We start from the raw sequence: 26,170 nt of genomic DNA, 5'->3' as shown, positions 1-26,170 counted from the left end.
TGATTCTGGGCATTACAACCCAAGAGAAAACTGAGCTGGGGATGCCCCATGGCTTGCTTCAAGCCAAGTTTCCTTGGTAAATTGTGTGTGTGTTACAGATTTCCAAGGCAAAACTGATGTCTACCCTGTTCTAATTGTGGGTATTCATGACGCCTGTCAGTTGGCTGGCTGTTTGTCAGTCCTTCACTTCACAAGTCCCCAGTTACCTCCTCCTCCTCAATCCTCCAGAAACTGCAAGGACCTCCCAGAGTTCAAGTCGGAGATTCTCCTCCAGATCCGTCTCCCATCCACCCGCCCTGTATCCCAGCTGTAACCTCCCTGCCTACCTTCACAGCGACTGCTGCTCCACCCAAGAGACTTCCCCTAAGCACAGATTTAGTTGTTCCAGTCCCTGGAGCCTCACGTGTTTTCCCTGCCCCTGAGGCTGTTCTGTAGTCCCGTTCACCTTGCTAAAGCTTCCGAGTTCCTCACGGCCAGCCCAACCACTAGCTGAAACAGGCTTCCAGCTACCTAGTCTGTCGGTTTGGATCCCTTCCCCCCTTCTCCCACCCCTCCCCCCCCCCCGCCCCCAATACAGTAAGATCAAGACTGTTAGTGGTCCCTGTTCTGGTGGAAGATTCACCCCAATCCCTGGCACCTAAAATCTCTGGAATGCTCTGGTGGAAATTCCATTCCAAATCCCCTCTCCCGTCTCTCTCCAAGTCCTGCCACATCTCAGAAAGCCCGCCAAATAACTACCCCCTCCCCCAGAGATGCTCAAGACCTCTTCCACAGAGTATTTAAACTGTCCCCCAGAAAACAGTCACGTGGTTTTCCGGTCTCTATTTCCCATCTCCTCTCTGGGGAACTGGAAAATCATCAGGGAGCGTTTTACTCATTAAACCTGGGCTTTTTCTAATTCGGTTTGATTTGGTCTGTTTTGAACTGCGTCGGGGGAGAGGCTTATTGGGGTGCAGAAACTTCAGTCACCACCTAGCCTGGTCTATTTGAACCAGCTCTCCTCACACTGCTCTCACTTCTGACCTATCACAAACTTCATCTTCCTTGAGGTGGTCCTCCGTAATGTTAGCTGGTACAGACAAGTCAAATAGCATTCTGGAAATACTGACCGTATGAACAAACTTTGGGCTGGAGATCATTGGATTAGAATATATTCTTGATTTACTAGTTACTCTGCGGTCACGACGACTCTACTTAAATCCTTTTTCGCTTTCCTACTCAGATTCTCCTTTGCTCTTTTCACGATACAATCCTCTCTCCCCACAGCAAATCAGTGTTAACTCGGGCTTAAATATAGGCCCTAAGCAGAAAAAAAAATTTCCAGGTACGGTCTGCAGCAGGCGAAAGGACTCCCTCTGTTTGCCAAGACCGTGAGTGGAACTCCAAGGCGCAGGTAGCAACCTCCAGCCCCGCCCCAGCGCACCAAGTCCCCGCACGCCGGGCTAGGACGAAGCGGAAGTACCAAGACCCGCCCTCCGTATAAGACCGCCCTTACTGGCATAGATGGGCAGAGGCCTGATCCAATAAGACGGCAGAGCCGGTCTCCTTCGTCCTATGGGCTGCGACAACACAGAACGTAAGGATTTTCCGGATCCTCGCACGCCTCTCTCTACTTCAGCCGGACTGTGCTGCGTCTGAGAGCACCGTCTGGGCAGGTAAGCATGTTCCGATGCTTGGCGCGCCCGTGGGTGCCGAAGGAGGGTGTCGCTGTACCGAGGCAGAGACCGGGGAAGGCCAGGCTAAGGGCAGGAGGAATGAGCAAATGATACACGGTCGGAGTGGGCGTGGGCCCGGGCCTGGCGGTCCTGCGGGGTCCCCAGGGTCACCTGCAGCGTCCGGTCGTCCGGTCTACCGGCCCAGGCCGTCGCCTTCATTGAGATTCGGGCCGTGGTGGAGCACCGGCCCAGTAGTACATTTTGGTATTACATTTTGGAAGAGGCTCTTGTTGTTGTTGTTTCGTGTTGCTTTATTTTTATATGTGTGGTTATTTGGCTTGCGTGTGTGTGCGCGCGCGCACGCATGCACGCGCACGCGCTGCAAGGTTGCCTGGTGTCCATGGAGGCGAAAAGAAGTCAGACAGATCCCGTGGAAATGGAGTTACAGATGATGTAAGCCGCCATGCACGATGCTGGGAATCAAATTTAGGTCTTCAGTGCTCTTAACCACGGAGTCAGGTCTACACACACACACACACACACACACACACACACACACCTTTTTAAAGAGGCTTTTTTTATTAGTATATGTGTGGGTATGTGCACTTACATGTCTGTTGGGAATCAAATTTAGATCCTTAGTGCTGTTCACCACGGAGCCATGTCTACACACACACACCTTTTTAAAGAGGCTTCTTTTTTTAAAAAATTAGTGTGTGTGTGGGTCTGTGGAAAATGGAAGAGACCAAATGTGTTAGACTGCTGAAGCTGTATGTAGTTGGAGACTGAGTTTCTATGTATGCTCTGAGTATGGAACCAGAGTTTTCTGAAGAGCAGCAAGCGCTCTTAACCCCTGACCCATCTCTCCAACCCTAGTGGTATCATTTTCGACATAGAGAGGTGAAGGGGTGGCTTGTCTGAGGTTTTGTACAGGTTGGCATATGAAAGAGTAAGCCCTGGTGCGGACCAGCCTCCATCCCCAGCACACCAAGTTGTGCGTTAGTGAGAAAGGCAGTCTTTCCACACCATTTCTTCAGAACCTGGGTGCATTTGTGGTCTCCATAGCAACCTTGAGGAACACAACATCCCTCCACTTTGGAGATCCACAGACACAGTCTTGTGTGTGGAGCAGGGCAGTACGGGGGTGGGGATAATAAATCCACTTCCTGTAGAAGTCAAAAACCCTACTGTCTGGAAATCGAGTTGTAAATAACAGTGGAGATTGAGGTGCTGTAGTATGGGTGATTGCACCCAGAGGTGTCGGGGACCCCCTCCTGCACCTTTAATGCGTCTTTGTCAGTTAGCTGTTGTTAGTTCTGGAAACCTCTGTTTCCATGCTGTGAAGTAGGGTTTAATTTTATTATTGCCATGTAATGTTTTTGTGCATGTGGAGGTAGTTCTCCTTCTGTGGATTTTGGGGATGGAATTAATAAGGAAAGGGGTATGTGTGAGTGGATGCCGCCCTGAAAGGCCAGAAGGCTGTGTTGGATCACTTGGAACTGGTTCAAACAGGAGGTTTGAACCGCCTGATGGTGGGTGCTGAAACCAAACTGAGATAGATCTTCTTCAAGAGCAGCAAGTGCTCTTAACTGCAGAGCCATCTCTCCAGTCCTTTATTTTATTTTTTGCACTGGACAGAACTCCTAATGAATCATCTGCTTTTTCCCATCTCCCTCCTGGTTCATGGTCCACACGGTTGAGGGTGGAAACCTTATTGAAGGGGTCATTTTATGCTGGGTTCTACAGACCAGTGAGTGGCATTAGCATTTTGTGCCTTCCTATGTGCTAGGAATCTTCCTGAATTTTCCTATGATTGCGTTATTTCTTACCTTATTTATTTGATTTTTGTGTGTATAGTTGAGCGTGGTTGTGTGGAAGTTAGAGGACAACCTGAGGTGTCCTTTGTCACCTACCTTGTCGACACAGGGTCTCTTGTTCCCTCTTAGTTCATTGGGCTGGCTGACCTTGGAGCTTCTGAGGCGTTTCCTACCTCCATCTCCCATGTTTTATAGTAGGAGAGAAACTTTGTTCTGGAGATTCCCACCCATGTGAGTGGCAAGTGCTTACCCTCCTGTCTACCCAGCCCTCACTAAATAGCAGAACATGCTGTTATGTAGTACATTTCCAAGGCTGTACAGCCACTGTTATTGTGTTATTCCCAAGTATTTTTGTCATGATCCCCAAACCTTAGATCCTCCTCCATGTGTTGGGGTAAAGTGTAGTCCCAGGACCCCCCAACTGAGGTGTCCCCCAAGTGCTCAGGGTTTGCTCCCCACCCATACATGCTGCTGTTTTTATAGTGCTCCCAGCCGCAGGCTCTGGGATCTGCTGCTTAGCCAGAGCCTACTGCCGTGTACAGAGCCACAGTGAACCCAAGCCTTTGCTAGGACCTACACCATGGGCAAAACTGAGGCCAGGCCTAGAAGCCGCTGGAGGAGAGGACAGGCCGAATGTGGGCTGTTGGATCCTCAAACCACACACAAGACCTTAGCTCTTCACATGTGAGAAACTGCCTGACAACAGAGAAAAACCAAGCCTCTCAAAGAATGAAACAAGTAGACCATACCAAGCCCCAGATGTAAAGCAGGGCTTGAGAAACTGTTGGGGGGAGGCCGCTAGTTAGCTCCCCGTCCTCTTAACCCTGAAATAATCACTAACTGTATTGATTAAATCACTGCTTGGCCCGTTACCTCTAGCTTCTTATTGGCTAACTCCTACATATTAATTTAACCCATTTTAGTAGTTTGTGTATCATCACATGGCTGTGGCTTACTGGGTAAAGGTCCCAGTGTCTGTCTCCAGTGGCTCCATGGCTTTTCCCTGACTCTGCCCTCTTTCTCCCAGCATTCAGTTTAGTTCCCCCCCCCCCCCCCCGTGCCTACCTCTGTTCTATGCTATCAGGGGTTCAAGACAGTTACTTTATTAACCAGTGGTATTCACCACATATAAAGGGGAATCCCACATCAAGAAACTGCAAACAAACTGGGTTTGCTGGACTTCTGGACCATCCACAAGGAAAGGTTGGGAGCCTAAGGAGTTGAACCTTTGAAAGCACTGTAAAAATAAAATGAGATGGCCTCCTGCTGACCCAAGCAGTAAAGAGTGAAGCCTGAGCTGGTCCCCAGATTATAAAGAACACACTGGCTGATCACCTGGTGGTACTGGGCCTGTACCCCAGCATCTTGGGAGTCCCAGGGGGAGGCTTAGGCCCGGCTGGCCTTGACCTTGGTATATAGCTAATGGTCACCTTGAACTCCTGATCCCTGCCCGTCTTTGAGTACCTGGACAGGGCAGGTATCCACCTGGCAGCTAAGGCTCAGCAGCTGGTGAATGTAGGATGTAGGGTGGGGTAATTTCAAGCACACTTGTTTCTCTCCATTTCCATTTTTATCTCAAGATGCCATAGACTCTAGATTCTTAAATTGCATAGCTTCACAGTAGCTTGTTATGGCAAAATGAAATGCTACTGAAAGCAGCGTTAATTAAAGGAAACTCTGGTGAGCGGAAATAAGGATTATAAATTACTGTGCTCCCGGGCATTTCAATACCCTCCATAGTCATGTGTGATCTTTTCATCATTTAAGATTATAGACTTTGGGGGGCTGGAGAGATGGCTCAGAGGTTAAGAGCACTGACTGCTCTTCCAGAGGTCCCCAGTTCAATTCCCAGCTTCCACATGGTGGCTCGTGGTCATCTATGGTGAGATCTGGTGCCCTCTTCTGGCATGCAAGCATACATGGAAGGAATGTTGTGTACATAATAAATAAATAAATTTTAAAAAAAGATTATAGACTTTGCCAGGTGGTTGGTGGCGCACGCCTTTAATTCCAGCACTGGGAAGGCAGAGGCAGGTGGATCTCTGTGAGTTCAAGGCCAGCCTGGTCTACAGACTGAGTTCCAAGACAGGCTCCAAAGCCACAGAGAAACCCTGTCTCAAAAAACCAAAAAAAGGGGGCTGGAGATGGCTCAGTGGTTAAGAGCATTGCCTGCTCTTCCAAAGGTCCTGAGTTCAATTCCCGGCAACCACATGGTGGCTCACAACCATCTGTAATGAGGTCTGGTGCCCTCTTCTGGCCTGCAGAATCCACACATATACAGAATATTATATACATAATAAATAAATAAATATTTAAAAAAAGATTATAGACTTCAAGCTAGATGCAGTGTTGCACATCTGTAAACACAGCTGTGGGGGGCTGAGGCAGGAAGAATCATGTTTGATACAGGTGTAGAGAATCACCTTCCCCAAAGATTGAAGATTTCAAGCTATATAATGTTTAATCTAATTGGTAATGCTGTCATAAGTAGTTTAGGGGTTTTTTTTGTTTGGTTGGTTAGTTGGTTGGTTTTTGGTTTGTTTGTTTTGATTTGGTTTTGTTTTTTTATGCCGGGGTATAGTCTTGGCTGGCCTGGAACTTGCTCTGGAGACCAGGTGTGTGTGTGTGTGTGTGTGTGTGTGTGTGTGTGTGTGTGTTCCAAGGGGCGTAGAGAGGAACCGAAGCTAAAGGAACATATTTGAAAGTCGTTGAATGTGGTGACACAGACTGAGTCAGATGTGGCTCCAAAGCTATACACACAGTGAGACTTCACAAAGAGGTAATTTTGCCTGATAGTAATGTAAAGAAACAGCACCGATCATGGGGTCTAAATTAGTCTTTCCAACCAAGGGCAAATGGTGGATCCCAGCTGTCCGTTAACTCCAGTCCTGGGGACCCTGACTCCCTCTGGCCTCCTGGCCGATAGGCATGCATGCACAGGTACACCCATACACATAAAAGAGATAAAACAGGAATAAAGTGAAATAGGTGAAAACATTGTAAGTGGGGGAAAAAAGCAGATACAAAAGGGCATGTATTTTTAGGATAGCGTGTATATGAAATCTTTAGAAGAAGCAAATGGGGTATTTTTTTAATTTAGGTTTCCTAGTAGTCTGTGAGTAGTTGCTATTCTAGTTAACTCAAATGCATTTAATTCATAAAGGAGCTGACTTTTATATTTGCAAGAATAAGAATGACTATGCAGGGCCAGGAGGTGGCTCAGCAGGTAAAAGTGCTTGCTGGACAAGCCTGCAGCCTGCAAGCCTGTGTACCCGAGTTCCACCCTCTGAACCTGGTGGAAGGAGGGAACTGTGGCACGTGTACACCCATATCCACACATGTACACTGTGGCACATGTACACCCATATGCACACATGTACGCTGTGGCACGTGTACACCCATATCCACATGTACACTGTGGCACACATGCACCCATATTCACACATGTACGCTGTGGCACATGTACACACATGTAATAAATAAATCTTTAAGAAAAGACAATATGCTTTCCCTAAATTATCACTTTTACTAAGTGTCAGCTTAGTAAACTAACTGTGTAGAATTCTAACTGTCTGTTTCACATCTATGTCTTCCCTTTTTTTTTTTAACCTACCTTCAAATTAGAAGAGCCGTATATGTTAGCATTCTGGCCCTCCCTCAAGTTTGCTTCCCCACCCTTACATATTTTTCAGCTAGTCTCTTCTGAAGCCCAGGTTGACTTCTCGAGATCAGTTGTCCCAAATCAGGCTTTTGAGCTCCTGGCTCCTGGCTCCTGATACCTCCAGTTACTCACTCCCTGGCCCTAGGTCCTCTGCAGCCCACCTGTCTTGTGAAGTTCCCCTCCTGACTCTACTCGAGTGCTGTTTCTCTAGTTTGTGAGAGTTTGCCTTGCTGTGGTGGCCTCGGCCTCTCTCGTTCCTCTCCTGACCCGTCATCAAGCCTGAGCCCTCCTCATCCTGACCTCCCTGCCTCTCCAGCCTCTTAGGCAGTCCCTTGTACTTGGCTCTGAATGGACCAAACTGTCCACAGGCTCCTCACGTGTCCCCTCCCCCCAGTTGTGTAGCCTGTCCACACAGGGATGTCACTTCTTGCTCTCCTGCTAGGATGTGAGTGGTGTCATGAGGCGGGGGCCACAGCTCTGCCCACTTCCCAGTGCCACGCTCAGTGCCTGGCGCACATCGCTTGTTCTGTAAATATAAAGCACTAAGGAAAACTGGGCAGTGGTGGGGTGCACGCGGGAGGCAGAGACAGGTGGATCTCTGTGAGTTCAAGGCCAGCCTGGTCTACAAAAGCTAGTTCCAGGACAGTTAGGGCTACAGAGAAACCATGTGTCAAAGAAACAAACAAAAAACCCACTAAAGGATACATCCAGCAGAGGGAAACTACCCAGGGTTTAGAGTGAAGCAGGGCTAGAGAGATGTCTTAGTGGTTAAAGCACTGGCTTTAATTTCCAGAGGACCCAGTTTTGATTCCTAGCACCCACATGGCAGCTCATAACTGTAACTCTAGTTCCAGAGCCCTCTTCCTGGCCTCTTTGGGTGTCAGGCACACAAGTGATACCCAGACATAGATACGGACAAAATACCCATACCCATTTGGTATTGAATATCTGTCTCATAAGTGAAGGGAGCTAGAGGTAAAACTCAACAGTAAGAATCAGGACCCTGGATTCAATCCCAAGCACCACAGAATAAGGAGTAAATACATTGGACGGTGGTGGCGCACGCCTTTAATCCCAGCATTTGGGAGCCAGAGGCAGGTGGATCTCTGTGAGTTTGAGGCCAGCCTGGTCTGCAAGAGCTAGTTCCAGGACAGGTTCCAAAGCTACAGAGAAACCTTGTCTCGTAAAACAAAACAGAAAAAAAAGGAAAAGAGTACCTAGCTGCAGGTTTTGTTATTGGTTGTTTTTTTTTTTTAAATTTGATTTGGTTTGGTTTTTGCTCAGCAGTAATTTGCATGAGCCAACTAGGTCAGTAGGTGCTAAGGATAGAAAAAAACATTAGATCTCTTGCCTAGCATGCACAAGGCCCTGAGGTCTCCAGCACTGTAGCTAAACAGAAAAGGAATTCACACCCCAGACAGGAATATATAGCAGTGTTTAAAATGGACAAATACATGCAGATATAAAGCACAGTATGGATCTTGAGTGAACTTGAATTTCAGGAAAACATACTTTTCATCCTTGAACATGAGCTGGGTTTTTGTTTGTTTTCCGTTTTTTTGTTTGTTTGTTTGTTTTGTTTTGTTTGTGTAAGGGGGTGCTTTCTGTTTTTGAGGGTCTTGGTAGGTCAGGCTGATCTTAATCTCCCTGTATAACCCAAAGGATAGATAACCTTCAACATTCGACCCTCCTACTTACCTTGCCGTGTTGGGGATGACAAGAGTACCTACCACCAGGCCTAAGTTTTCTTTTTATTTTATGTGTGGGCGTTCTGCCTGCATGTGTGTCCGTGTACTGTGTGCAGTAGGTGCTGGAAGAAGGCCTTGGTGTGCGTGTAGTAGTCAGGACAACTTGGAGTTGATTCTACCATTGGGTCCTGGTTCAGTCTCCTCATATTTGGTGAGGAGCACCCTTAGCACCCATTTGAGCAGTTCACCAGCCCTCAGCTTTTTCTTGATTTCTGTGTATGTGAGTGTGGGTGCCCTTCGGAGCCAGAAGGAACCTTGGATACTCTGGAGCTGGAGTTCACAAGTGGTTATGAGCCACCCAATATTGGTGCTGGAACTGACCCTCAGTGCTGCAAGAGCAGTGCACGCTTTCATAACTGCTGGGTTCTTTCAAGAGTCTCACTCACTGGGCAGCCTTAGGCTGGCCTTAACTTAGTGACCTCATTGCCTCTGTCTTCCAAGTGCAGGCTTTTGGCCATTCAAAGTCAAGTGCAGGAGTAGGGACTAATTGAGACTCCCCACCTTTGACCCCAAGGATTATTAGTTGCTAATGCAAGAGCAATTTTGCCGAATGCTGGGGTGGGGAAATAAAGACATTAAATTTGCATGTAGATCACTTTTCCAGAGTGTTTCGTGCCTTTCGACTAGAGAGGGAGCCATTAAACGTGAACTAGACATCTGTGATGTCTCCAAGGAAGAATGACATCTAGGTGAGGAGGGCGTCTTGGAAAGACACCGAGAAAGATGTTTCTTTCTTCAAGACGCGTAAGAATTCACACAAAGCCAAGCAGTTGGTGGCACAGGCTCTGAGTTCGAAGCCAGCCTGACCATTCTACAGAGCAAGTTTCAGGACTGACTGCCAGGGCTACACAGAGAAACCCTGTCTAGGGTCGTGGGGGAGGGGGGAGGATGAAAAAGAATTCATACAAGTGTTTGTGGAGAAGATGTGAAAAGAGTTCAGGTATACATGTCTGATCACATCTGTCCTGGTAGGAAGGGGCACTGGGAAAGTGCTGGGGCGGACTTTTTAGGGAAGGCTTGTGTGGCAGCCCCACCAGTGACCATCATGAGCATGGTGGGGCTGCCAGGAGTGGGAGAGCACACGGCTGGGGTGTCTGATGCTCTGCATTTCTCTTCCAGGAGCAGAAATGGGTAGAAGCGTCTGGCAGAGTAGGAGACGACGTGAGCGGAGCCAGCAGAGCCCTGCCTTGGGGCAGAGTGACCCTAGTGAGAGGCAAGTGTCCAGGTCCGGAGCCGGTTTGCCCAGTGCTGCTCTGCTGTCGAGTACAATGCTCTCACACACATGTGCTCGCCTCTCAGAGTGAGTCAGCAGTGAAGCCAGTAGGCTCAAAGCTTGCCGTGTTGCCACCAGCCCACTGCTCCAGAGTGAGGGCACAGCCATGCTCTGTTTCGTGGCGACTGGCTTCTGACCAGAGTGCCAGCCGTGAGACTACTGGTAGTTTTCTTGCACAACTGGAGACCTGCTTTTCCATTTGGAGACGTGGGAGGGGCAAAAAACCTTTCTGGGACTATTATCTAGTGAAAGTCCTGGAAAAGGATTTGTAAAATATGTAGCTAACATGCATGTTGCTTATGTAGATGTATGTAGTGTATAGCATATTTACGTAATATATACAAATCTTTATGTGGACTACAAGGTTTTTTGTTTTTTGGGGGTGTGTGGCTGTCTGTCTGCTGTCTGTCTGTCTGTCTGTCTCTATATAGCTCTGACAGCCCTGGACCTCGCTTTGAAGACCAGACTGTCCTAGAACTCATAGTGCGTGCACCACCACCACCACTCCCACCCCCCACATCTCCCACGCCCCCCGCCTCTGGCACACTGAATCTTCTACACACAAAGATGAGAGCAGTGGCTCCTGTGGGCCCGCTCATCTTAGACTGTAGTTAAGTCCCTGTGTAACATTTTCCACATTTATTATCCTGCATGAAGGAGGTACAAACATCCTTGTCTCAGAACAAGAGCCCCCTGTCCCCACCCGGCCTGGGTGAGGGCTCCCAGGACTTCTGACAGTAGGAAGTCTTCATGCAGCCCTTGAGTTCACGGGTTGCTCCTTCTTTACAGCACACATGCCAGTTACAAATTCTTCCACATGTTAGTCCTTCGTGTGTGTGTGTGTGTGTGTGTGTGTGTGTGTGTGTGTGTGTGCGCGTGTGTGTGCGTGCGTGCATGCCATGGCATACATGTGAAGGTGAGGGGACAACTTGGGGAATCAGTTCTTTCTTCACCATGTGAGTGAGTCCCAGGGATCTAAAAGGGCTCTGTCCCGCAAGCCACCCTGGCTTAACTGTATAAAAACCTTTAATAAGCTGCCTGGCCCTTGGAGCCCTCAGCACACAGTGGGTCTCATTGGGTGTAAATTTCTAATTTGACCCATACTGTAGAAAGATCAGCATTACACCCAATGTTAGTTTGTTTTGTTAGGAGAGCCATGGATACTTTTTGGGCCACAGGCCTTTCCCACAAGCCAAATTAGGTAGCAAGATTGATCTATGAGAGTCCCAGCCCAGTTTTGGCAGAGTGGCTTGGAAACCAGTTGGGCACAGCCACCTTCTGGGCTCTGGAAAAAAATGGAGCAGCAGTCCTTGGATGAGAAAGACTAACATTTGTCATGACACTTAATTCATCCTCCTGCTGATCACAGATGGGCTGCCTTGGGAAGCTCTGGGCAGAAGAAGGAGAGAACATAATTTTCCTACAGCTGTGCACAGCGTCGGTATTGATAGAACACAGGCTGCTCTTTGCTTCCGTCAGCCCAGCTTTGCAAACTTCCTTTTATTGTGTGTGGGGAGAAGGATTCTCTCAGGATTCTCACCCTGCATTTCAACCTGTCATTGCCACAGAGACCACTAGTGGCTTTACAAATTCAGTGTCTTAGCCATACTTCCATCCTGATGTTATGGAGGAAACTACCTCTGTTCCCAGAATCCCAGTTTCTCCATCTGTAAGGTTGCCTAGCCAGATACAATTAAACTCTTCTGCTGCTGAAGCCAAGAGGAATGAAACTCTTCTGGCTTTGTAAGTGCTGCTGAAGATAGGTAGCCCAGGCAGTAGCATTCTTACTGGCAAAGATTTCTGATTTTCTTTTCATCCTGGAAAATTCCGAAAGACCTCACAACATGCAAAATGCCCAAATGAGCTGGGTGGTGGTGGCGCACACCTTTAATCCCAGCACTAAGGAGGCAGAGGCAGGCGAATCTCTGTAAGTTCGAGGTCAGCCTGGTCTACAAGATCTAGTTCCAAGACAGGCTCCAAAGCTATACAGAAAAAACTCTGTCTCGAAAAACAAAACAAAACAAACAAACAAACAAAAAGCCCAAGTGAGCAGAGAAGGAATTCCTTTAACCAGTGTCATAAGAAGAAAAAGAGGCTGGCCCTTGTTTTAGTGTGTTTGCAGTAGGTATCTGTGCTCCCCAAATAATAACAAAGGTCAGATCAAGGCCACAGACCTGCTCAAGTAGGACCTACAGTCAGAATGACAGACTGGGCTTGGGAGATGGGCTCGTTTGGGACCCATGTTTAAAAGCCAGGTGTGGCATCATGTGCTTGTACTCCCCATCTAAGGAAGGCAGAGGCAGGCATATCCCTGGGGCTCACCAGCCAGCCCCATCTGCTTTGTGAGTTCCAGGCCAATGAGAGATCCTGTCTCAAAAAGATGGATAGCACCGAAGGATTGACACATAAGACTGTCCTTTGGCCTTCTGGAGCACACACACTCATATTGTCACAACTGTATGCCAACAGGGACACCACAGGGACATCGCAGAGCCCACAAGATTCCAGCCACCATGATGCTGAGGCCCCATCAACCTCATCCAGCAGAGCTGGAGAGTCGTCTGCACCAGGTAAGCAGTAATCTGGGTAGGGCCCCTAGCCTGTTCTCATCCTGCCTCAAAGCAGGCAGTGAGTCTTTTCTGACAACCCTTCCTCAGTCAGGACTTGGATGTGTCTCTTCGCTTGTTGGGGCGTCGGGAGTCCATCCTTGACTTGAGGGAATTCTAAAAGAAAATTGATCTGCTGAAGGAAGGTGCCAGGCGTGGGGAATAATGATTCTGGGGCAAATGGTCTCCCCAGTACAGAACTCAGTGACTGGCTGTGACTCCCTCAACCAGCGGAGCAGACACACAGACTTTATTATTGGGTGCGTCAGTGTTTTAATTTAGTCAATTGATTTCTTTTTCTTAAAGAACTTCCAGGCTTTTATTTTGACCCTGAAAAGAACCGCTACTTCCGTTTACTCCCTGGTCATAACAACTGCAACCCCCTCACGAAGGAGGGCATCTGCCACAAGGAAATGGAGAGCAGGAGGCTGCAGCTGCTGCACCAGGAGGACACGCAGAGAAAGGTGGGCTCTCACCCTTGACGCCCCAGCGCCTGTCCTCCGACAGCACCCACCTGCTACCGAACGCAGGTTGTCAACCAGACACCCTGTGACACTCCGCGAGGGTCTGTCACTGCTGTCAGATACTCCCTGGTGTGGAAATGATGAGGAAACCCCATTTACTTTTTTTTCTTACTTTTTATTGTTTTTATTGAACTATTTATTTTTCTCCACTCCCCTCCCTTCTCCTCTTCCATGATCCCCACGCTCCCAATTTACTCAGGAGATCTTGTCTTTTTTTACTTCCCATGTAGAGTAGATCCATGTATCTTAGGGTCCTCTTTGTTGCCCTGCTCCCTTTTCTGTTTGCTGACATAGACGGTGGCATCTGGCCTTGCTCTACACATCAACCTGTTGCCTATCAGTGAACCTAGACAGGCGTGGCACAGACTCTCCACCACAACCCACAGGACTGCCTTGGGCTTGGTTTTTCTTCCTGCCAATGAGAGGAGATTTTTGAGAGAATACCGTCAAATTTTATTCACTGAATTTCTTTCCATTACCTGTTTCCTCACTGTGTCCTGTGGAACTCAATACCCCTGTTACCCATACCACAGCACAGATAATCTTGAGTGGCTTTTTGTTTTTGTTTTTTGGGCAAGGTCTCATAACCCACACTGGTCTTGAAAGTACTATGTGTCCAGGGATGACTTTGAACTGGTGTCTAGGATCCAGCTCCCCAGTGCTAGAACTTCAGGTCTGCGCCACCATGGCTGCCTTCACTGAATCTTCCTTTTGTTTTTTGTTTTGTTTTTTTCAATAAACTTAGAAAATCACCAGAGTGGGATTTAACGCATCCTCCATCCTACGGAAAAACCAGCTGGGTCTTCTCAACATAAGCAGTTATTGCCGGTAAGACGATGCCCTATTGACTTGAATGTTCTCTCCTGTCCTTATCTCTGTAGCCCCCCTTCTGCTACTCTGTGAGAAGTCTTCGTAACTGAGCTCTTCAGCTCGCTGGCTACTTTCTACATCTTTTTGGTTCTTCAAGACAAGTTTCTCTATGTAGCCCTGACTGTCCTGGAACTAGCTCTGTAGACCAAACTGGCCTCGAACTCACAGAAATCCCCCTGCCTCTTGCCTCTCAAGTGCTGGGATCAGAGGCATGCACCTTTACTGTCTGCCTGAACTCAGATACAGAACTCAGGATACAGATTCCCTGGGACTGGAGTTACAAACAGTTGCGAATTGCTGGGAATTGAACCCGAGCAATCTTTCCTCAGCCCCTCTGGGCTTGATCTCAGCCCTAACCCTGGTTTTATGGATCACACAAATCCTCTCTCTTCAGCTCTGCCTTCTACATCTTTTTTGGTTTTTTTCGAGACAGGGTTTCTCTGTGGCTTTGGAGCCTGTCCTGGAACTAGCTCGTATAGACCAGACTGGCCTCAGACTCAGAGATCCACCTGCCTCTGCCTCCCGAGTGCTGGGCTTACAGGCGTGCACCACTACCGTCCTGCTGCCTTCTACATCTTAAGCAGCTCAGAGTAACTGCTTCTCTCCTCAACAAGGGGTGGAGACTTCATTCCATGTATGGTGACACATACGGCATTGAGTGTGTACCGACTTCATCAGAATGCTTGTGATGGGAGGCCAGAATGTAGCTTAGTGTAGAGTTGTGCTTATCCACATGTCTGATTCAGTCTCCCAGCATTTCCAAGAACTGTATTTTTGTGGTGGCTGCCACAGCTCTCACTAGATCTGGTAAGATAAATTGATAACTCCCTCCCATTTTCTAAAGAGGAAATTGAAGTTCAGAGTGGAGAGACTTGCTCCAGATAAAAACAGAAACAGCCCCTGATCCTAACCCCTACACACTTCTACCTCTCCATGCATGTTAGGGAGCCCAGTGCCCGCCTCAGGGAAGGCCGGCCGTGCAGGGGCAGCACACAGCCTCCAAGTCTATGCAGAAACAGCTTCTGCTTGAACTGGAGAGGAAAGGGGCAGAGAGGTGGGTGGCTGCACCCCTCAGCAGCGTGTTCATCTCCCAGGCACAGCCTCATCATCCTAAGAGAGCCTGTACTCAGTGACTGAGCAGATCCCTCCAGAGTCCAGCTAGCTTTATGATTTGGGGAGGGTCACTCAGTTGTTTAGCTGTCGTTAGCATTCTGTGTGAGAAATGATGTGGAGAAGAGTGTGGGAAAATGCAGAGACCCAGGTGTTCGCCTTTTTTTATCAATTGCTGAGACATGACCTCCTTGCTGTGTTGCCTAGACTGGCCTTAAAATTCTCAAATCATCTGCCTGACCTCTGAGTTCGAAGCCAGCCTGATCTACAGAGCGAGTTCCAGGACATCCAGGGCTACACAGAAAAACTGTCTAAAAAAAAAATTAGGATGGAGAGATGGCTCAGAGTTTAAAAGCACTGGCTGCTCTTCTAGAAGTCCTGAGTTCAATTCCCAGAAACCATCTGGTGGCTCACAGCCATCTGTAATGGGGTCTGATGCCCTGTTCTGGCATACACGCAGATAGAGCACCATATACATAAAATAAAAAATCTTAAAAAAAAAAAAGTCATCTTTCCTCGGAGGTGATTCTACAGAAGTGTACCCAGCATCAGACTGGGGGGTCTGGCTGTGGTGTCCATGCCCTCCCTGCATTTCTGTTTCCCTCTTCAGTTTGTCCCATGAGCTGCGGGTGAGCTGCATGGAGAGGAAAAAGGTAGAGATTCAGAGCTCAGACCCTTCTGCTCTGGCAAGTGACCGGTTTAACTTCATCCTGGTAAGTGACACGTGTCTGTGTGTGCTCAGGAACATCTGCCACCCCTGGCTTATTGTGAGTGTTCACTAAGTCTGGCTAATTCTGTATGTGTGTGTATATTACTCACTCTTTAGTCCTGTCTCATGACATAAAGCCTGGGTCTAGCCACATGCTAAGAACAGAGGATCTTTTTTCTCCCTTGTTGTGGTGTGTGCAGCTGAAAAGGTGCACAGTGTGGGCAGGATCAATGTGCCAGCGGCTGCAGCACAGTGGGTTTCTTTGCTCAGTGCCCGTGACCATGGTGGCAGGACCCTATGTATATACCTCCATCACATCGATTGTAGGGAGTGGAAGGTCTCTATTTACTGAGACCTGGGCTGGATGGAAAGTAAGACCAACTACTAGAGTCTGAGGACAGTGAAATATTGTCAGGGAGCCAGAGTGTACCCTGCACATAAAGGATCCTCCCCTTTCTGTGTCCTCCTGAGTGCATGTCTCCTTCCTGGAGACCAAGGGGCAGCCTGGGAAAGTGAGACTAGGCCATGGAAGTAGTGATCTGCTAGCGGGATAGGAGACCAAAGCCTCGGAGTGACCCTTGAGGCTGATGTTGAGACCTCCTATCCATGAAAGGAGTCCTGGGGTCAGGCCCCGATTTTCCACTGCTGCAGCCCTTCTAATGGCATTGTGATTCGAATGTGTAGATACTTGGCTGCAGTGGGTCCTCGTGTGCCCCTCCCTGGCACTCCCTGGTGCCTTTGATAGAGCAGTCTCCCGGTCACCCAGCATCACGTTCAACTGGCTTATGGCCAGAGGACTGGGAAGGCAGTTTTCTACATTTGACTCTCCGCTAGTAGGTTCATCCAGGCGTGTTAACTCTTCAAGCTTGCAGAGTAGGGGGAATTTCACCTATGTGAATGTGTGTGTGTGCATGCATGTATACTTGTGCACACAAGCACATGGTTATATATATTTTTTTAAAAAGATAAATATGAAGATTTTAGTTTGAAATAACTGTTGTATTTTGTTTAGCGTTAGTTCTATTAGCAGGGGAGTTTGGGGGCTTTGAGGGACAAAGGAACTGTGTGCCACAGGCTGGCCTCTAACTCGGTTCTCCTGCTTTAGTTAGCTTCCTAAGTGTCGGTACTACAGGCACTGTGTTTTATTTTTAAATTAAATAGAGCAGGATCTCCCTATGTAGCTGAGAGGTTCATGATAGAACTCAACAGTTCTCCATGGCCTTCATGGTGGGATGTGGTATAGTCCTCTGGGCCAACATTAAGATCCTCCCAGACTCAGTTCTGAGGTGCTCACTAAGGGCACGAGACTTCCTGGCCACATGTTCTCTTTACCATCTTCATCCATGTGTCAGAAATGGCAGGGCAGACTCTGGGCTTTGCTTGAAATCACTTAAGTTAGGTCCCTGCCATATTCCCTCATGGAGAGGCGCTTAGGCAGCCGCATGGCTCAGCCTGGGAGATCACTTATAGCCTGTTTCCCTCCAGGCAGATACTAGCAGCGACCGCCTCTTCACAGTGAATGATGTCAAAATTGGAGGCTCCAAGTATGGCATCATCAACCTGCAGGGTCTGAAGGCCCCCACGTTCAAGGTGCACATGCATGAGAACCTCTACTTCACCAACAGGAAGGTAGGTCCTGCCGCTCCAGCCTTGCAGTTTGCTTGCCTTTTGGGCCTAGGGCCCTGCTGTAGTTACCTACATTCAGAGAGGGAAAGGAGCTTTATGAAGAATGCAGGAAGAGCTGTCTCACCTTTCTGAGGGACAAATGGCTTGTTAGTGCCTGAGAGCCCACAAGAAAAGGAAAGCCCAGAGCATCTTCAGTTGGGAGAGAAATCTAGTTGAGATGGATGGGGTGTGTGCCTTCACTGGCCATCGGGGTGTTCTTTTCTAAAGGATCAGAACTGATGTGAAGGGGCGTGGTCCCTGGAATGTGGGCTGCAGTGATCGTAGCCTGAATGGGCATCACACATGTCAGGTGCTCTCTGGCCAATAGCAACTTTTAAATTGCATCCAAGAGGCTGTGGCTACCTGTTCAACAGGGACATGAGCCACAAGGTTGAAAATGACTCGGGGAGCCAGGTGTAGTAGCTAGAATCTCAGTGCACAAGATGGCTGAGACTGGAGGGTTGCCGTTTGCTTGCAGTTGGCCTGAGCTACACAGTGAGCCTAGCTATATTTTCTTTCCTGTCTCAGAGGAGGCAGAGAAAGGAACGAAAGAAAGAAACCCCTGCTGGGTGAAGCAGGACACAGCACAACTTTGGTTAAGAGTAAACTCATCTCCTGACCCTGTAAATTAGATTAGAAAATGCAGGTCTGCCTTAGGGGTAGGGGTGTCAGATACCTTAGCATGGGACCCTCCCTGGTGTGCAAGGGTTGAAGAAGTTTGCTTCCTTCCTGTACCTAAGTCCCAACATGTCTGAACAGGGAGTCCCACTGTCCTCAGGATGTTTCTTCCAGCCTATTTTAAGAGCAAAACCTGAAAAAAGAAATCACATGTCAACCTCTCTAATGCTATAACCCTTTTTAATACATGTCCTTATGTTATACATGTCCTTATGTTTTAATGCATGTCCTTATGTTGGTTAACCCAACCATAAAGTTATTTTGTTGATATTTCATAAGTATAATTTTGCTATTATGAATCATAATGTAAATATCTGATATGTGAGATATCTGGTATGTGACCCCTGTGAAAGGACCACTTGACAGCCCTCCTAAAGGGGTCGTGACTCCCAGGTTCAGAACCTCTGGATTGAGGGTTAACTGAGTAGTAAAGTGCTTGCCTAGTGTGTTCAAAGCTTTGAGTTTAGTCTCAGTGCTGCAGGGGGCAGCTGGTAGGGTCATGTGTTCCTTTTTTAATTTTAAGGGGTGTGTATGTATGCATGCATATACATGCACATACATGTGCACATGTGTCTGTGTGTGTCCAGAAGACACTGGATCTCCTGGAGCTGAAGTTACTGGGTGTGGTACCAGGACCCAAACTCAGATCGTCTTGCTATCTGGAGAGATAGCAAGTGCTGTGCTATCTCTCCAGCCCCTAAAAGCCATTTTCTATAAAAGCATTTGACCATTATTCCCACAAGTGGCAGTCAACCTAGTCTTTCTCTCTCCCTGCTTCTTCTCCAGGTGAACTCTGTGTGCTGGGCTTCACTCAGTCACTTGGATTCCCACATCCTGTATCCTTTAATCCGTGATGGGTCTAGTGCACAACTACAACCTGGTATGGACCTAAGCATCTGTGGAGATGGCAGAGGGGGAATGTTCTGTACCCTTGTATATCACTTTTTAGACAAAGACTATACCTAGGTCCAGAGCAACTGAAGTTCAGAGTTGACTGTTGACTGAATGTCACCTATGTGCCAGGCATCTGGGACTTGGTATGTAACTTCTAGAAATAGCATTGGACCCCAGGAAGCCTAACTCCAGACCCTGCCTGCTCTACCACTGACATACAGTCTTGGGCTCTTGGGTCACCAGGTAGACCCAGCATCCCTGCCAGGGGTGTCAGTGCTTTGGTGAAGAAAAGGGGATTAGCGCAGTCCTAAGGTGGTACCCAGCTGTGAGGCCGAACACTGAGGAAGACAGTGAGGGAAGTGCTTTGTTATTGTTTTGGTTTGTTTGTTTGTTTTTGTTTTTTTGAAACAAGGTTTCTTTGTAGCTTTGGAGCCTGTCCTGGAACTAGTTCTTGTAGACCAGTCTGGCCTAGAACTCACAGAGATCTGCCTGCCTTTGCCTCCTGAGTGCTAGGATTAAAGGCATGCATCACCACCGCCTGGCAAGAGAAGTATTTGACACTGAGCACAAGACTATATCTCAGACCTGTGCCCTTAGAACACATTGGTTTCTGGCCTCTCAGCAAGCCAATAGGGCTTTGCTCTGGAAACACAGTAACCTACTGGGATTGCCACCTGGGCTTTCTCTGTAAGATTTAACAGACACTTGTCATTATTCATTCCATAGCTGATGAGATCTTAAGCCTATGTGCTGCCATTGAACTTGAGACTTAGTTCCTCCTGTGCACAGGCAAATACATGTGCAGACATGTTACACCCTAGCCTCCAACAAACTCGCTTCACTCTGAAAACCCTGGTTCTCTGGTAGAAGACAGGAAACAGATTTCCAGGGACTAGGAGCTCTTAACTGTGACATGTGTGTGACATTATGTTCCTGAAGAAACTGAGACCGGATGTGGGGAATGTCAAAAACGCTGTATCTGGACTTCCCACCTTACTGTCTTATAATTCCCTGAAACATACTGATGGCCATTTTCTCCCAGAGGAGACCCAGTCTATACTGGCCTGTCCTTAACAGATTTTTTTTCAGACTGTGCCTCATGGGCCTTGCAGAGACACCAGGCTGTGCCACCCTGCTCCCAGCATCACTGTTTGTCAGTACTCACCAAGGTATGACAAAGTCCTTTCCTTTGTCTTGAGAAAGGCCTGTGTCCTCTGTCTCCCTGGGGATCTAAGCTGGGTGACCCCAGTTCAGCACATGGGATGGGACAGGCTGTGGGAGGGTTCCCAGAGCCTGCCCCAGGAAGTGCATTTTAGAGTTTGCTGCTTTTTATAAAGCCTTTGAGGTCATTTCAGCAACAGAGCAAAGTACCCATGATAAAGTTCACATGACCAGCCAGCACAAGATGTCAGGACACTGGGTTGAGCTGCCAGTGGCATCCATTCAGAGGGCGTTGGTTAAGTTTCCAAGTGTGGTAGCCGTGCTGGCTGGCTGGAAGCAGTTTGACTGCTCCTTCTGGCAGACCTCTGCGTGTGTGCGGTTTGCAGACATCAGGCAGAGCTGGCCCAAAGCACAACTACCCCATTCCTACATTCAAGCACATTGCTTGACCTCTGAGATGAAGGCAGTGCCTACCCCAGCAGGTTTCTCGTGGAAGTAGATGAGGCCATGAACATTTAGCCCTGTTGGGATCTCGCTGCCCAACAGATTTGTGGGGCATGTATCTTACCACTTTACAGAGGAGGAGACGGAGATAAAGAACGGGCCAAATTTGGCTCCACAGAACTAGTTTTTCAGTATTAGAAGTCTTGATATTAATTCCCTTAGGGAATGATATGAAGTAAGTGTAGAAATCGGAAAGGGAAGTGGGGGAGCCTTCTGGGATGCTGGTGTGTCTTAGCTCCTAGTTGGAGTGGTGAGCACGTGGTTGGATTTCCTTCCCCCTTGAGATGTCTGTCAGTTCAAAGTTCTCATTGTTGGAGCACGCTGTTGGTGTTAGGACAAGGATTGAAGCCGCATTTCCTGTGACACCACACCACCCTGTGACAGCTGTTAGCACTGTGAATGCCCCCAAATCATTCTCTAGTTACCACAAAATCCAGTAAAGGTCCCGGTCTTGGTCCTAGAGTTCTGGAGGCTGGGAATTCCAGCAGCACGTGCCAGCCTCTGGGGAGGGCAATCCATTAAGTGCTGATGTCTTTCTACTGTAAATCCACCATTACCACTGTGGAGGCCCATCTGCATGACCTCACCAGCTCCTCATCACTTCCCAAAGGCTCCATCCCTGAAATTCTATAGCATTTGACTTGGGGTGGTTGTTGCAAATCTGGACTCTGGGACCACAGCTGGCCTCTGAACAGCTTCTCCCAGTGATGTCCCAGATCTGGCGGTTGCTAGCCTGGTAACATGGAGACACGTTCCTGAGCCTACATGGCAGCCCTGTTTTCCTTTACAGGTACAGACCAGCCTGGCATGCTCTGCAGTTTCCGGATCCCTGGTGCCTGGTCCTGTGCCTGGTCCCAGAACACCCAGGTAGATAACTGCTTCAGTACAGGTGAGCCCTGGCCACAGCCCTGGGTGTTGAGTAGAGAACTCCACAGAACTGAAGGTCCCACCCAGCGGTCCTCTCCCTAGACTGCGAGCATCTCTGACCTCTGGGACCCATTTCTTGTCTCCACAAGGTTTGTCTCGGAGGGTCCTGTTGACCAACGTGGTGACAGGACACCGGCAGTCATATGGGACCAACAGCGATGTCTTGGCTCAGCAATTTGCAATGAAGGTTGGTTGGATCAGGAAAGGTATAATAGAACATCCCTAGATTGAAATGTTTGTGGGAGTCAAACTGGGTTTCCCTGGTGTAGCATCTGGGCGGCTGCTTTCACAAGAAAAAAGGCATGAGAATGATCAGTGGGTACTTTGTTGTTTTGTTTGTTTGTTTGTTTGTGGTTTTTTTATTGGTTGGTTGGCTGGTTTGATTTGGTTTGGTTTACTTGAGACAGAATCTCACTATGTAGCCATGGCTGGCCTGGAACTCACTTGTAGGCCAACCAAGTTATCTTAGAATTTAGAGATCCCTGTGTCTCAGCCTACAGAGTCCTGAGATTAAAGGTGTGTGTGCCACCATCCCCAGCAGGGTTGGTTTGTTTGCTTGCTTTATCGAGACAGGGCTTCTCTGTGTAGCCTTTGCTGTCCTGTAATTCACTCTGTAGACCAGGCTAGCCTCGAACTGGCAGATTTCTGAATCTATAGAGCAAGTTCCAGGACAGTCAGGGCTACGTAGAAATACCCTTGTCTCAAAGAAAGAAAGAGGGAGGGAGGAATAGAGGGAGGGAGGAAGAAGGAGAAGCCTGAGGGGACAGTGGAGCTACCTGCAAGCACTTAGAGGCTCACCACAAGGTGGACACTGACAGAAACACTCACAAGAACGCAGCCTCCCTTCTAAGTCCATTGAGACCCAAACTCCTACCAACCCTAATGCCAGGCAGGACACACCCTTCCATCCTTAGGAGCAGGTGGTAAAAACTGGGCACTGACCCTCTCTCCACAGACTCCCATACTGTTTAATGGCTGTCGTTCTGGGGAGATCTTTGCCATTGACCTACGTTCTCCAAGTCAAGCCAAAGGCTGGAAGGCCGCCCACATTTTCCATGACTCAGCAGTGACCTCTGTGCGGGTCCTCAAGGAAGAACAATACCTGATGGCATCAGACATGGCTGGAAAGGTAGGCAGTCCTGACTGCAGGCCTCTAAGAGACCCTGGTACCAAGACACCAGGGTGGGGCTATCCTAAGTTCTTTTGCTGCTCCACATGAGCTGAATTTTGCCTAGATAGAAGTGTAGAAGCGGCTAGGGCTGCTGGAGAGAGCACTAGCTGCTGTTCCAGAGGTCCTGAGTTCAATTCTCAACAACCACATGGTGGCTCACAACCATCTGCAATGAGATCTGGTGTCCTCTTCTGGCATGCAGGAGTAACATTGTATACATAATAAATAAATTTTAAAAAAAAATAAAGTGCAGAAGGGCCTCTGTCATTTGATGAACTCAAGCTTTATGAGTTAGAGGCCTCAGTCTCCATATTCTGAAAAGGCCACTGAAGATCACCTCATCCTCCCAGCTACATACCTGGTAGTAGCTGAGTTCCTGCTAGGCCCTTCCCAAGTAACCCTTGTGCTTTCTCTCCCAGATCAAGCTATGGGACATGAGGGCCTCTAAATGTGTGCGGCAGTATGAAGGTCACGTGAATGAGTATGCCTACCTGCCCCTGCATGTGCACGAGGAGGAAGGAATTCTGGTGGCAGGTGTGTGGGGAACGGGAGATTCCACCCAGTAAATGCTCTCTGTGAGGGCTCTCGCCCGCCCCTTAAACAGCAGAGGGAAAAGTGGTAAAACTAGCACCGAATAATAGGAATTAGGGGCCACTGACAGCATCACCTCAGAAACAGGCAAGTGATGAAGATCAAAACACAGCAGCTGGGGGCGGAGCTGGAGGTCAGGCCTCTGAGTCACAGGATTCCATCAGGCATCATCTTGTCCAAATACTGCCCATCCTGCTCACATTCCTGTCAGAGGATGCTGAGATCCTGGCCTTTTAACGTTACCCATGATCTACAGGGAACTGCAGCTGTCTGGCCACTTCAGCCCTGAGTTAAAGTAACTAAAGATCGTACTATTTCCAGGCCACAGCACAAAAATCAGTGTTCCTGTGTATGGAACTGTAGGCCCTTGACATGTTCTCAGTCTTCTTGAAGGCTCACGTGTGCTAATGTCCCTACAGACAGCACGCATTCCCTGTTAAATTCTTGGCTAAGCAGCATCACAGTGCTAGAACTTCAGATGTATGGAAGATAAGCCTTGCTGAGAGCCAGGCACAGGTGTCTGCATGGCTTCCAAGTGCATCCTCTGCTGAGGCACACTATGGGTCTACAGTCACTAAGTGCCCAATTGAAATACGATTGTTGAAGCCCCCACAGATCTCTAGGAGCACAGAGCATCTGGGCTGCCACAACCCATGGTGTCCCATGCCACATTGCTCAGAACTAGGAGTCCTGCAGACTTAACTAATTCTTCAACCAGAAATAGTGTCATCTGCTCTGCCAGGATGTAACAAAGTTGAGAGATCTTCCTGGTTAGTTCATCAAAAGGAACCCAGCTGCCTGGCACTAGATCAGGTGGGCTGGACTCCCCACTTGAGAAGAATCCCTACCCATGAGCCAGGGTGTCGGCTGAGCCATTGCTGTGTGACAGCCAGCCAGTGTATCCTTGTTATTCTGAACACCTGCAGCTAGTTAGGGTTCTGGAGCAACAGACTGACTCATGGTCTTAATTTTAAGAATAGATTAGCAGAAATACCTCCCACCAGTGGGTTTGTGTTTGGGCCTGAGAGGTCCTAAGAGCGTGACTACATGTCTTTGCATTCTCTGACCTGCTGTGTTGTCCCTCTTTCCTAGTGGGCCAAGACTGCTACACAAGAATCTGGAGCCTCCATGATGCCCAGCTGCTCAGAACCATACCTTCCCCGTCCCCCACCTCCAAGGCCAACATTCCTAGTGTGGCCTTTTCTCCTCGCCTTGGGGGTCCCCGGGGATCCCCAGGGCTGCTCATGGCCGTCCAGCAGGACCTTTACTGTTTCTCCTATAGCTCATCCTATCCAAGCGATCTGGAGGAAGGCAGGTGGAAGTGAATGGCAGCTTCCGTTTCTAGTGAGGACTTTTTAAATGGTGCTTGATGTATTCAGATGGTATTCTAGCTTGTGGGCAGTGCAAAATGGTTGACTTGGGGGGCTGGAGTGATGACTCAGCTGTTCAGAGCATTGGCTGCTCTTCCAGAGGACCTGGGTTCGACTCCCAGCACCCACATGGCAGCCCACAACCGTCTTCAACTCCAGTTCCAGAGAAGCCAACACCCTCTTCTTCCCCTGGACCAGGCATGCATGTGTAGGCAACATGCAGGCAAAATACCCATACACATAAAGCAAAGTATAGTTTTATTCCAAGCAGCATATTTGGAATAACTTCGGTAAAGCGCAGTTAAATTGTGGCCCCGGAGCATGAAATGAAAGGCCTTGTCATGGGAGGTATTTACGGGCTTTTCCTATTGAGTTCCTTAGACACTTCACCCCTTCGCTGGCAAAGCAGACCCTATGGAATGAAGATTGGCAAAACAAAATTAAAACTGCTGCTTTCACCAGGAACACCCAGTGGTGGAGACTACCTGAGTGGTCATTGCTGCATGAATCCTGGAGCAAGGCAGGGGGGTACAAAGGGAGCGGCGGGCATGGCTTTCTTTCTGAGGACTCACCAGCTTTGAAGCCATTACACGCTGCCTTCTCAGACAGTGACTGAGTCCTGGAGTCTTTTGTTACTGTGCAAGGCATTGGAAGGGGAAGATGAAGCTTTTCAAGTGCTCTGGCTCCAATCCTCGTGCCTTCTTGAGGATAGAAGGGACAGCAGCTTCTGTTACAGTGACTTGAGTGTCAGTTCTAAAGCCCAAGACCAAATTTGACTTTTTTATAATCTTGGAACTGCAGTTTATGAATATTTATAGTGTTAAAGTCCTTTCTACCAACCAATAATAAAGTAAAAAGAAGTGTTTGTGATATGTTGTTTCTGCATCTGAATCAGCTCTTCCCCTTAAAGCTGGGGAAGCATGGGTCTGCTTAAGGAAATCCCTACTGGGCCTGCCAAGGTGGGCAGAGACCGAGGCCAGCTTTAATAGCTTGCTGGAGCCCAGGTTGTTCTCTGACTCCACTGCCGTGCTCTGCTTATGCACCAGGAGTCTGCTCTCTAGACCTCTCCAACCTCCTTGTCCCCAGCAATGGAGCAGTGGTGTTTCTGGCTCCATCTTGTTTGTGTAGCCCAGGGTAGCCTTGAACTCAGAGATCCATGGGCCTCTGTCTCCCGAGTCCTAGGGTTAAAGGTGTGTGCCACCACACCCTGGTCTGTACAGCTGGCTAGTGTGCCCT

At 48.5% G+C, this 26,170-nt stretch overlaps 1 protein-coding gene across 2 annotated transcripts; it reads left to right on the top strand.

Annotated features, from left to right (window-relative positions):
• Positions 1-1,538: 1,538 nt before the first annotated feature.
• Dcaf4 (DDB1 and CUL4 associated factor 4) lies at positions 1,539-25,804 on the top strand. Of its 2 annotated transcripts, XM_048449100.3 has the most exons (14): positions 1,539-1,655; positions 10,001-10,181; positions 12,624-12,724; positions 13,067-13,224; positions 14,030-14,112; positions 15,875-15,977; positions 17,459-17,602; positions 19,103-19,152; positions 20,300-20,379; positions 21,666-21,764; positions 21,892-21,989; positions 22,758-22,931; positions 23,393-23,507; positions 24,657-25,804. In XM_048449100.3, the coding sequence occupies exons 2-14, from the start codon at positions 10,009-10,011 to the stop codon at positions 24,887-24,889; spliced, it is 1,611 nt and encodes a 536-aa protein (XP_048305057.3). In that variant the 5' UTR covers positions 1,539-1,655; positions 10,001-10,008; the 3' UTR covers positions 24,890-25,804. The 2 variants fall into 2 exon arrangements, with proteins under 2 accessions (XP_048305057.3, XP_048305058.1); XM_048449101.3 differs by lacking the exon at positions 1,539-1,655 and having other exon boundaries at positions 9,979-10,094.
• Positions 25,805-26,170: the final 366 nt, after the last annotated feature.

This window comes from Myodes glareolus, chromosome 11 (genome assembly GCF_982192425.1).
Source record: "Myodes glareolus chromosome 11, mMyoGla1.1, whole genome shotgun sequence".
NCBI classification, from domain to species: Eukaryota; Metazoa; Chordata; class Mammalia; order Rodentia; family Cricetidae; genus Myodes; species Myodes glareolus.
Note: the sequence above shows the minus strand (reverse complement) of the source record. Positions and strands in the feature narration are given on the sequence as shown.

Excerpts from the sequence above, each read along its gene's own strand:
- Dcaf4 (XM_048449100.3), top strand. The coding sequence starts at position 10,009 with ATGGGTAGAAGCGTCTGGCAGAGTAGGAGACGACGTGAGCGGAGCCAG. Across the intron at positions 13,225-14,029 it reads AGGAGGACACGCAGAGAAAG|AAAATCACCAGAGTGGGATT; the intron begins GTGGGCTCTCAC and ends CAATAAACTTAG. Across the intron at positions 20,380-21,665 it reads GTTTGTCAGTACTCACCAAG|GTACAGACCAGCCTGGCATG; the intron begins GTATGACAAAGT and ends TTTCCTTTACAG.